We start from the raw sequence: 12,969 nt of genomic DNA on the forward strand, positions 1-12,969 counted from the left end.
GTTTAAAAACGTTGCAAATAAATACTGTATTTTTGGCACGAATAAAACCAATTATGATTTATACCAGCCATAGGTCAGAAATTATCAATGAATATATGTACATGACATTTGTCCCCTTTTAAAATTTTCTAATTTTCTAAATGACTTTGGGTCACTGTTATGTTAAAAACGTTACAAGTTATTAATGTATTTTGGCATGTACGGTACAAAACCAATTCTAATTCATACCAGCTATGGGTCAGAAATGATCAATGAATAAATACATGTACATCAGTACGTGATGAGTCATCGGAGTCCCAAAGGGAGAAGGATCCATCCCGGACTCTTCGCCTAAATTGGTAGACATTGTCGTCCAACCCCATTTAGCCTCATTAGTGTGGTTATTTTCTGCTAATGCGACCTCCGGAGCTACGACATATCGGGAATTACTGGCGGTGGATGGTTCGCATTAGTAGAGCCATAAAGTATGTTGTCTTTGTATACAGTATAAGGTAAAGATAAACTAAAAGGTAAAGTGAGTGACCTCAGACTAAGCATGATGTTTTTTTGTTATCTAGTACTGTACATGCAGAAATGTTTGCGGTGGTTTCATGTTCACGTTTTTGCGGTGAACTCTTTACCTTGAACTTACATGTACAACCACCATGGAAAGTTGTTCCATTGTGTGACTGTAGTATAGCACTTCTTCTATTGTTTCAAACGTGAACTTAAGCACCACTCCATTTTCTCCCTACCACGAAATAAAATCCCTGCGAACATTTCTCCTTTTACAGTACATTTGTACTAGCAGTGCAAACCGCCTTTGCTATACATTTTGCAAAATCTAGCCAAGCACACCAGATCACCGCTTATTTTTCGACAAGTGTGTTGGGTTCTTTCACATAGAGAGGGTTGTGACAATCCATCCCAAGTTGGACACATGCTGCTAAACCACAAACATACATATATACAAACGCAACAGTGCTCGAAATACTGGGTGCATGCGCACCAAAAATTGGAGCTGTGCACCTAATTTTGTTCTGTGGGTGCACCAGTGAACCTAGATATTCTTGTAGGCTGTACGATAAAAGGTGCTTTAACAGAATATTCTTGAAATCTAAGAATCAGAAAAAGTAATATTACCATCAGTACTTTGTTTGATATATTACCTCAAAATTTAGCGTAAAAGTAAGCTATAGAATTCCAAATTGAAGTTCTTAAGAGAGGAAGTAGGGTTTGTAAATACTAATACGTTTTGCTGATCATGATGTTCTCCTTTATTTAATGTTGTGCACACAGAATTCTTTCTGTGCATCTTAGAAATAGAGCCCTAAAAACATAACCTTCTTGTGTGCGCCTAAATCTTTAGGTTAGGTGCATCTTAAAAATAAATTTCGAGCCCTGAAAAACATATATAACCTTCTTACTCTTAGCAAAGGTAACTAGGTTATACATGTACAGCAGTGTGACAGGCAAGCTTGCTAACTACGTAAGAAGGAATCCCATGCCCCCATTCTCGTCTCTGTGATGTTTCTCTCACCAGTGTGGTAGACTTAGACGATTAACATACGTTCTGGTATCACTTCATTCACACTGAATAAATCATTACGAAGTACAGTACAGTACATTGGTTGAGGTACCAGTAAAATACCACAAAAATCATACAGGCACAGCCGCACAGGTCCAAAATACCGAAAATCTGTGTACTACTACTACTACTACTAGGTACTATGTTTGTTTGAATAAGTATAGACTTGTTTTATGACTAAAAAATGCATAGACTTATCTTATGACTAAAAAATTAAGGTCTATTCCATGACAAGAAAAAATTTGCAATCACTACCATACCATAAGGTTGGAAATTTAGCACTGTAAAAAAGTGTTTAGTCGTTGAAATCAACGCCATCTTTGCATGTGATACCAAAAGTCCAAATAGAGAATTAGACTTTTTAAGTCCACGGCCCTAAACATTGGTACTCAAACTAGTTTAGTCTTGAATCTATCAAACTTTTGTCACTGTTGCAAACTACAATAAAAGATTAGGGTTAGACTCAGATGTACATTGCATACAACCAGGAAAACCTTCCTAAACTTGATAGTTAAAGTGGCCCATAGCAATACATGTATTAGGGCCCAAAAATAGGATTTTGAAAAATAATTTAGTCATGCTATACATTATCAGTTTAATCAACACTATCAAAATATATAGCGACGTCCATGAGGCAAAAATATGATGTCGTTGTGATGTGAGAACTCACTGAAAATCGTCGTTGAAGTTTTTGTAGGCCCGTGAAACTAAGGGGATCATCGTACGGCACGTTTTTGAGAGGTTTTAAAATGCTCAAAGTTTAGGTTATCTCGCAAATGAGCTTAACAGTGTTAGCAAATGTTACTACCATAAAGATTTCAGATTTTTTTAAATTTTCATTTCGTGGGCCCTAATATTGCTTTGGGCCCCTTTAAAGATACTGTTCGGTCATAGAATAGAAAACAAAGGATGGACTGAATGATCTTTGACAAACAAGGTCAACCAGGTGTAACAAAGTTGTCTTGTCCTTTTTCTTTAGGCTAGTTTATTATTAAAACTAATTCCTAACAACAACACCCTGCTATATTTGGTACTTTTATAAACATTTACTGATCAGAAACACACACAGAAACCACTTGGTTGTTGACAGGAATTTAAACTGAACGGCCACACACTTGAAATGTCACAATCACCTAATGTATCACAGTGGGCCACCTCTGATACTGTCAACAACTATTTCACCATTGAATACAGTACATGTAACATTACTAACAAATCCAGGTCCAGTCCAGGTACAAAGAATCATGTCCAGGCCTGAAACTGGACCTTAACCTAGTAACTTGTACCGTAAGTATTTTCTGTTAGCTACTTTGGTTTGGCTACTTGAGGCTCTACATAATGGCCATAAGTCATTGGTAATCAGGTGCTTTTGACAGTCTCAGCTGTACATGAAATGTCAAGATGCTTGATAGCAGGTGTGTTAAATCATAGATAGCCAATAATCCCTGTGTCATAGTCATAGAGACTGTCATACAGCTAGAAATTCCCTCGGAACTATCCAACAGTTTCACAGGAGCATGGATCAGTTCATTTGTACAGTTCTAGCTACTGTATTGTCTTATATCTATGGAAAAAAATATTAGAAACCAGTGCCACATATTTCAAAACTAAGCTAATTTTGGCATTTCCTTTCTTTCCTTTAATATGATAAGTCTGCAGGTTGTAAATCAACTACCAGTAATCAACTGCCATTGGTTCAAACAAACAAAAATCATTCTGAAAGCGTTGTAACTTATATACAAGTATCTGCTTTCACCATCTTTCACATTTCTTTTTCTGAAACTCTACAGTATTCCGAAGCAATCACGAAATGTAAGCACAAGCATACCAAACCAGACATAGACACACTGGGCTATACACATGCTGTACTTGCTGTGACGAAATACAGGTGGTGACTGCCTGACCTTTAACCCTTGACCTTTAACCTTAAATGCGTTGTCATATCAATATTATGTCTGTTGATTTTACTTAATGTCCCACCTACGATTTCTTTATCTATTGTCATATGCTCCTTTTAAATCAACGCGGAACATGTAAACAAACTAAAATGGTTACATGCAATTCAGCCGTTGGCTGCTAGGTGGTACTATGTGTAATAATGTCAAATACTGTATGTGTAATAATGTCAAATTCGAAATAATAAACCATTTATATAAACAAACATCCTTACCTCCAGAACTGGGCCGGCTCCAAGGATGGTCTGTTCGATGCCGCTGGCGTGACCCTTGTAGCTCAGCGCCGTGAGGTGGTGCAGCAGGAAGTTGGTGCTCTCCGTCTTCCCGGACCCGCTCTCCCCCGAGATCACGATGCACTGGTTCTCGCGGTTCTCCAGCATGGTGTGGTACGAGGCGTCGGCGATGGCGAAGATGTGCGGCTCCAGCTCGCCCAGCCGGTGGTTCTGGTACATGTTGACATACTTGGGGTTGTAGATGGGGAAGAACTTGAAGGGGTTGATGGCAATGAGGATGGAGCCCACGTACGTGTAGATCTTCCCCTGGTTGAACCTGACCTGCAGGTTGTCCAGCAGGGTGTGTTCGTTCAGGTCGGGCAGTCGGCACAGGTCCGGGTAGTCCTTGTCCGACGGCGGGCGGAAGTACTCCGCCATCAGCGCGTTCATGGAGTCCGTGCTGGAACAGACCGACCAGCGGCTGTAGAACGCGTGCAGCGTCTCGCGTAGACAGAACTTGTAGATGGCGGCGTCTTTGTTACTCGTGGTGGGCATCTTCCGCGGCCAGATCAACTGGACTTGGGCGGGGCACTCATCTCGCTGCAGCAACCGCTCCTTGCAGTTCTGTCCCCCCGTGTAGCACACTTCCGCAATCTCGTAATTCTCCGCCCCGCCCGCCAGGTTGTACTGCGCCACGAGCTGACAAATGACGTCGGTGGCAGTGGTTTCCTTGGCAACCTGGAGGACGATAAACGGTTCCTCGGGAACCAGGGGCCCGGGGTGGATCTGCAGGGGGTGCAAGTCCTCCGCCACTGCTTCCTGGTTTGCCATGGGGGCTTCTGAGTCAGTGGCAGCCATGATGAAGGAAGGAAGTTCTATAGTACCAGACAGATTTCAGCAACATGACAAGAAGAGAGTGGGACATTTCCTCTTGTTTGGACAAGCTGGGTGCAGCTTGCCCCCAAAGTCAGTAGTAGGTCAATCCTTCCTTGAACCATGTAGTACAATCTCTGGCAGAAGTCTTGCATGACCAACATGCCCCAGTGGTCAACCCTGGTCAGAAACATCGCAACTGGTCAGTATGTGTGTATATAGCAGAATTCTTACCGACTGGCCACCAACAGGTTTGTTTGCAAGGTTACCGGTTTAGATTTCAAAAGGATACCCTAGTTTCCTGCCATAACTGGAAACCGATCTACATCGACAACAAATGGTACAGGAAGTACAAGTTACATACAAACATAATAATGTTTAGCAAATGCTGTGAGCAATCTTTTTTGTTCGTACTCATTTTATTGGGGGAAATTAGAATGTTGCGTGCGTAAAAGTAGTTCTGGATTCTATTTATTTCTCCAATATTACTCAGCAGTGGCTGTTCAAGGAATTTGAGCCAGGGTGACTCATTTTCCTTTATACTAGTGACTTTCATAAAACCAACATCAGTAATATATTCTGCAGTAATTTTGTCTATCATCTTTGTACAACACTAAAGGATGAGAAAATATTTGACATCTTCAAAACTCCTTTCTTAAAATTTTGGGAAGTTGGGTTGCCACCCCCCTCCCCCCTGTGGTGAGAGTCAATGATCAAACTCCATTGTTTTGACGGCCAACTAAAAGTCAAACAATCGAGGCCTGGGGTGAAAATTTACACAGACTAAATACGGCGTTGTGTACAAAGCAGTGAAAGTAAAAATAAGAAACAACACATCAAAAACACATTATTTGTAAATGCAGTGTCGAATGGTTTTTTTATCGAATTTAAGAGAGATATGTGGGCGCTCCCTACGGGGCACATAGCGGGACTGGGGCGCGGGGTCGCCGCCTGAGATTATATTCCAACCCGGGACAGCCGAGGCAGAACTTCAACACTTTCCCGTGTCTTGTTTACCCCTTAAACGTCCGTTTTTCTCTAAGGATATCTACCGTATATGTCGATAGTTTTATAAATAGACTTAATTCTGAGGGGAGAAACTTTTGATTCTTGATTAAGGAAACTGTCTTGTTTGTGAAATTGACAGGGTCGACTCTGATTTCATTCAAAAAAAAGAAAAACCTCACCTCAGATCACCTCGCCGTGTACCCAACTTTTTACATGCTATTCCTCTTCGAGAAAGGGAGCGGGTCCGTCGGTAGTTGGCTTGACCGTTAGGGTCCAAGTTTCTCTAGCCCCCTGCTGCTGGAGACGTCCAGATATCGCAGGTATGGCGAGGTAATGAGTGATTATTTGCGGAATGTTGCAGAGTCCCGGACCCTCACCCAGCCATAGTCAGTCCTCTGCTTCCGGAAATGGTACCAGCGGGAGGACGCATGCGTATTTTCATTCATTGCAGCGACAGCTAGCGGTTTGAATTATACTTGCAAGTTGAGATTTTTTTTTTAAATCGCCTTTAGGCCATGTCGATTTGATTACATGGACGACATCCTCTAGGAACCCGAAAACTGATGCGAGCGTGCGAATGAAAAAAATGATTCGGCCCAAAAAAAATTGCATTCATTATGAAATCTACGTGGTCAACAAGGTTGAACCAATGACTAACGTTAAACACACAGAGAATGGTATATGGATTCTTCATTTTTGTTCATTCACATCTTCTTCTTTGACTTTGGCATTCTACGACATTAGTATCCGTTTTCCGAAATATCTTTTTGCAACTTACGGCATATGTTTGCTCATTTTGCAACTGCTTTGCACGATTTACGTATAACAGTATGGTAGAAAACGTTTTTATTTTATTTTTGGAAAAGGGCGAAAATTGATGCGCGCGCGGATGGCATCCATATAATCAAATCAACATGGCCTTAATCAACTACTAGTAGTAGAGCAACAAACCATCACTGCTGTCAAGGAGGTTAAGATCCTGAAAGACTGCACAAACTCATTGGTAAATGATAAACATTCCATATTTGTGACATTTGAAAGTCAGGTAGAAGTGATCAGTTTTAAAAGTCATACAATATGAAAATTAGGTGATTTCCATAGTTTCTGATAAGGTATGCAGTTTTTTAAAGGTATACAAAGGTATCTGGTTTCTTGACTTTCTTTTCTTTCTTATTTTGACACAGACAATGGACACTACGAAACCAGAGCACTAGTCCCAGAACAGTTCCGCCCAGAACAGTTTAGGAGTTGAGGTGCTGCAGCAGTACATGAAGTGGGAGGAAGGTGACAGTTTTGGACGTAAGGTGTGGCACGGGGGAAATCTGCAGGTACATATTCCAACAGCCAGGAGTCGCTTCTGTGGTGGACTTTGATGCGTCACCTGACTTCGTCAGGTAATTTCTGATTTCTGCAATGTCCATATGTGATTTGCTTGTTAAATATCAGGATGTAAAGCTGTACAAAGGGGTCACCAATTCCGTTCCGTTACTAAATTTTATTTTGATAGATTGGTGATGTAAGTTTGTAGTTGGGATTTTTTATCATTACTTGTTTCTGCAGCTATTCCAGTCAGCACAACTCCTCTCCAAACATTCTATACCACGTAGCTTATGTCTCTGACGTATCCGCCCTCAAGACAAAGGGGCAAGGTGCTTTCAGCAAGGCAGTCTGGGTGCTCTTTAAGAAAGAAATGAAAAGCTGAGGATGATTGAATATCAGTAGGACAGCTTACAATGTTAACAGTCACTAGTTGTACCTGTACTTTCTGCACAGAATAAACAGTAAACTTTTTAAAAAGGAACTTATCTGACCTTTTTTTACCTTCGCCAAGAAGAACTGTTCTTAGTTACCTGTGATCAAATTGATTTGTGCTTGTGCGTGTTTTAACAAGAACAGTCATAGTCATCTGCCCTTTTCGTTGGAAATCATGTATGAACAGCACCACCTATCAGTGCCAGGTACAGTAGAAATGAAACAACAACATCCACCGCCGTCATGGCAATGTCTTTTCTCATTGCCAATGTTGTTTCAATTATGTTTGGTAGTTCAAGATAGTTTAAGTGAATCTGTTGATTGACATGGTGAGGTGCTAATTATTCATAACAGAAGCTAATGTGGATATCTTATAAAATTATATAAATCCATTGAGTTTCCAAAATCAATCCAGGTGCTTGGGTAACTGTTTTATTGCATGTATCGTATTACATGTACCTGAATGTCTCACCGTCATCAACATTCCATGATAGGACTTTCAAACATGTGGCACATATCACTGGGAAAGAGGGGAATATCGATAAATACCATTTAGACAAATGAAGACTTAATTTAAATGGTTTATGAGAAGTGCTATATAATGCCATATTGGTACACAGTGGGAATTTGGTACTTGCATCAGTCGGTAAGTTTTATATTATTTGGCGAAAGTATGAGGTCGTCGAACTCTAGTTAGAGATTGTCCTACCTTCCAAATGTATGTTCTGATCTTTGGACGTTGTCGAACAAATCACTTACCATTGTGTAAACACTACTCGGGAACAAAATGCAAAGGTCAGGGGATACAATAGGCGACCTCGGTACGAGAACTATGATTTGCCTTTGCTGCATTTGCCAGAGCCACGTACGCAGCATAGGCAACACTATGCATATGGCGAACAACGTGCTTTCTACACATGTCAGTCGCTGTCGACTGAAGACTATAACGCGAGGACTGTGCATCGCCATAGTCTCTCTTCTTGGAGTGTTGGCGTATATCCAGTATTGGATAGGTCTGGATGTACGTACTAATGTCCGAACGAAAGGTCTAGTTTATCCATTCGGGGAATGGAGACGGGCTGAACTATCAACGGCGACTCCAACCAGCGAGTCGGAAACGATCGTGTGCAAGCAACCACACCTGGAGCTGACCCGCCGTGAAATAGCGCACTGGTTTCACGATATCACCCCGTTCACTTGCACCGGTCGCGACGACGTGTTCACCATACAAGAAGGTGCGATAACGATCGACATGATCAAAGTGCGGCAGCGCCAGTCCCAGGATCAGTTGGACAACTGTCATTTCTGGTCCTTCCACAGAATCGACGACGAGGAGGCAGTATTTGAGAATGAGGTAGAGGAGATGGTTGTGACGACGAACGACTCCGTTCGGTTGAGCTTCAACATAACTACTGATTTCTTCAGAGTGAAGTGTGGAGACGACGGGTTCGAAAGGTATTTCTCTCATATCCATCCAAAGCCAGAGCTACTGGTTCCACAGAGCTACTCATTTTCTAAAGTGAGCACAAACCTGTTTGAAGACATCAGTGTGTTGATGCTTGGTTTCGACTCGACTTCTCGTTTGAACTTCATGCGAAAATTACCGAAGGTTTACGATTACCTAACGAAGGAGATGGGAGCCGTTGTGCTTCAGGGATATAACATTGTGGGCGACGCTACCGCAGGTGCCTTCATTCCTATGCTCACAGGACACCTGGAGTCAGAACTACCTAATGTCAGAAGAAAGGCGGAGAATTCACAATTTGTTGACGTATATCCACTCATCTGGCAACAGTTCAAAAATAGAGGATACGCCACGCTCTTTGCTGAAGACATGCCCGGTTTCGCTGCTTTTAACCTACGTTTAAACGGATTCAAAGAACAACCGACGGACCACTACATGCGGCCATTTTGGCACACCATAGACGAAGGTCCCACCTTTTGCTACGGTTCCGTCCCAAAGCACGTGATGATGTTTGACTACCTGAAGGAGTTTCAACTGGCTTACGAGATTTACCGGCCGCGATTTGGGTTCACCTTCCTCACGCAGATCAGCCACGATGACCTGAACATCATTGAGTTAGTGGAGAAGGATCTGTTGGATCTCCTCAGAGGTCTGTACGAGGGGAAACATTTGGAGGACACTATCCTGATCGTTTTCAGTGATCACGGTCCAAGGTATGGAAACATGAGAGAAACATTACAAGGGAAGATAGAAGAAAGACTGCCTTTTATGTCAATTGTACTCCCAGAGAGCATCAAACGCAATCATCCGGACGTCCTGAAAAGCTTGCAACAAAATTCGGACAAGTTGTCGTCACCGTTTGACATGTATGCTACGTTAGCTGACGTCATTGGCCACCAAGATTCAGCCATCGGCCCACCTCGAGCAATCAGTCTCTTCACCAAAATTCCCGCCAACCGCACTTGTCAAGACGCAGGGATTGAAACACATTGGTGCTCCTGTCTGCAATGGAAATCTATCCCGCCAGAGGGCGGTGTTGCCATGAAGGTTGCCCATTTTTTGGTTGAACACATCAATGCCCTCACCAAGCCGTACGTGAGTTTGTGCCACCAACTGTCAATCGTAGACGTGACCCATGCCGAGACGGCTGAACCAGACAACCAAAACGGCATCCCCTATAGAGACGTCCAAATCACCATAGAGACCGCGCCCGGGCATGCGCTGTTTGAAGCAACTGTTCATATGACGCAAAAACTCGGAAACGACTCCCTGACTGTCACGTCAGACATCAGTAGAATCAACAAGTATGGACACCAGAGCGACTGTGTCTTGAACAAAAATCCGGAACTTAGAAAATACTGCTACTGTAGGGAGGACAAACATTGATCCTCCTACCTATTGTGAGACAACAAAAACAAAAACGGTTCATACATAGATCTCACGAAGACATGCATTCCAAGGGAAGCTTCGTTCATGAACTCAATAACAAACTCATTATTCTGTGAGGACTTATGCGTGTAATGAAAGTAATATGAAAATACAACTACGAGGGATCGTCAAAAAGTAATGCAACTAATTTCATAAAAAGCTCTTTTTTCATCGAGTGACTTGAAATGCGGCACAAAGGTAAAGGTATATAATTTTTTTGAGACTGAAATATCTCAATTTGCCCTACGGTCTGGCACTAGACTAGAACCAACGCGTATTGTAGTGCTGATGACCTTTCAGACTTTGATAGTCTGTTTCCACAAAATGCCTTGTGCCTGTTCCTGTTTCGAGATGCGTCTTTGTACCATGGATCAGTAGGGAGGATACTTACTGTAGAGCTAATCACGGCTGTCACTTTTAGGCAAAACTGTGGCACATGTTGCAATCCGCTGGCTGCTACAGAAGGACGTGGTGTCGTCTGTCATCATTGGCGCGAAAACAGTGCAGCAGCTGGAGGACAACATGGGCGCCTCCACTGGCTGGGAGATCACCGAGGAACAGGTGAGAGAGTCATCAATATCAACAGTTAATCTCCAAGCAGATTTTCTGGTGGCAAAATCGTGACTGAGGTCAAAACTGCAATTGTCGTATTGAGGTCACCTGCGCGCCGAATGGCAGTCGCTACAGACCCTTGCGATCTAGCTCCGCCATTGTGCGCTCCTCGCAATTCAGCCCCTGGCTGCGAAGAGAAATTCGGCCTACCCAATACCAATAACAAACTATGTATCACGGGATTTTCCATGGCATAATCAAATCCTATAATTCCATAGTTCTAAATGTATGGCAGGAATGTCATATTGGCAGCATTTGGAAGCTAAGTAAAGGTGAACATCATATGACATGAATCATGCAAATCAGGACCTCATTTACATAATTCATTAGGAAATTCGACAAAGGCTGTCTTTGCTAAAATAAAACTTTCAGACTTTGAACACCTTGTGTTATTTGGGTAGAGAAGATGATCAACTGGTACAATTTAAGCAAATGAGGACCTTAAAGTAGTTACTCAAGCAACTGGGTAAAATTTTGAAACAGTCCGACGTTTCTACCCACCACCCCCCACCCCCGGACGAACAACATTTAGTTACTGTACTGTACAACGGTAGCTAATTGTACTATTAGCATAAACTTGTCTTGAATTAATTTTCTTTTCCTTTCAATTAAGGATGTCAAGACATCCTTAATTGTGTTAACCTCATTAACATATCTATTCAGAGTTTTGGTATAAATCTGGTTTCCCAGTCCTATCGTTAGTCACTGACGAAAGACAGCGGATGCTGTCTGAAACGTCTGACTGTTTCAAAATTTTATCCAGTTGCTCGAGTAACTATTTTTGGCGTATCTTACTACCTGGATGTCTAGCCTTCATCAACGTAAATGAGGATCTTATTCGCATCATGGGAAACATTTATAATACGTTAGTTGTAAATGTTAAAATCGTTTTTTTTTTTTAGGTCGAGAAACTGTACTTGAAAAGTTAAACCACGTGCCTTTTTTTCAGATGGCCGAGCTCGACACTGTCAGTCAGATGGACCCGTTTTACCCGTACAACCTCATCGCACAGCTTAACAGCGACAGGGTGCGGAAGAACCTGTGTCAGTAAAGCACATGCCACCGACAACGGTACAGCTTGGCATGGCTCCATGACAACACCTTCCAAAATCTTTCGTCACACTAACAATCGGCTGTGCTATATAAGTATATCACTGTCCAGAAATAAATGCTACTTCCCCAGCCTGGATTAATGTACACTACACTTAATTTGGAATGGTGAACACTACATGATCGAATGAGATTAGACTCTACTTTGTAGACATGTCTTGGATTGAAATCATATTTATACCCGTTTGTCACTGACGTACTCACGCGACGTCAGTGCTGTATATCTTATCTACGGTAGGTTGTTGCTAACTATTGCCTTGTAGGGTACCGCCTTGCTTCATTTGTTGACGCTGGAATACAAGTAAAGCATCAAGAAATTAATAAAGATCAAATAATACCAACTTGTGGCCCAAAGCAAGGGAATAATTGAGTTACTAAGGCTTGGAATTTTAACCTTTCACATTCACACTACAAAAACTGTTCCTTAGATGTTTTGAAATCACCCCAACTTTTCTGAAGGCACTGTTGTTTCAGAAACATTTTTAAGACCATTTTGGCCCAACGCAAGGAAATTATTAAGTTGCTAAGGTTTTACATTGTTATAGCAGTATCCAAATGTATTGCAAGGCAACTTATAAGATCACCCAAAGATTTCGTAAGATGCCCCGAAAAGAATAGATAGTAAAATTAGTAATGCATGCGTCTGGGGGGTTAGCAGAATGTTGTTGCTGTATATAATGCAACCGTCACCTAATCCAAACTCATGATCAGTGTTAAGCCACTGACAATGTATGTTGTGGATTCAGAAAAATTGTATCTGAAGAAACAGAACACCTGTTTCTAGAGTTGAGTGCCCATTTAATTCTGCACATGAGATTGCAAAGTTTCTATCCATTAATGTTCCCCTTTTCCTGAAATACGTTTATGAAAGTCTTATCATTAAACATGAGGGAATTAAACAATCTACTAATTGGTTATGATTTGCATTATGAACATCTTATTACGTCCGTTTTTACTTAATTTAGCTATCTACATGGAAGGTCACCC

The 12,969-nt window shown here is 41.8% G+C and overlaps 2 protein-coding genes across 16 annotated transcripts in view; one reads left to right on the top strand and one right to left on the bottom strand.

Annotated features, from left to right (window-relative positions):
• The window catches only part of LOC136428590 (unconventional myosin-IXb-like), an 87,806-nt gene extending 81,778 nt beyond the window's left edge, over positions 1–6,028 (bottom strand). For all 15 annotated transcript variants that reach the window (XM_066418215.1, XM_066418216.1, XM_066418230.1 and 12 more), the window contains exons 1-2: positions 5,795–6,028; positions 3,738–4,787 (exon numbers count right to left, since the gene is read on the bottom strand). In XM_066418215.1, coding sequence (XP_066274312.1) covers positions 3,738–4,592 — 855 coding nt within the window. In that variant the 5' untranslated portion in view covers positions 4,593–4,787; positions 5,795–6,028. The remainder of the gene's footprint in view (positions 1–3,737; positions 4,788–5,794) is intronic.
• Positions 6,029–8,066: 2,038 nt separating this feature from the next.
• On the top strand, positions 8,067–12,897 carry LOC136428592 (uncharacterized). Its single transcript, XM_066418231.1, has 2 exons — positions 8,067–10,821; positions 11,822–12,897. Exon 1 carries the CDS (start codon positions 8,155–8,157, stop codon positions 10,216–10,218), a length of 2,064 nt encoding a protein of 687 aa, XP_066274328.1. The 5' UTR covers positions 8,067–8,154; the 3' UTR covers positions 10,219–10,821; positions 11,822–12,897.
• The last annotated feature ends 72 nt before the right edge of the window (positions 12,898–12,969 follow it).

The sequence above is a fragment of the Branchiostoma lanceolatum genome, chromosome 2 (genome assembly GCF_035083965.1).
Source record: "Branchiostoma lanceolatum isolate klBraLanc5 chromosome 2, klBraLanc5.hap2, whole genome shotgun sequence".
NCBI lineage: Eukaryota > Metazoa > Chordata > Leptocardii > Amphioxiformes > Branchiostomatidae > Branchiostoma > Branchiostoma lanceolatum.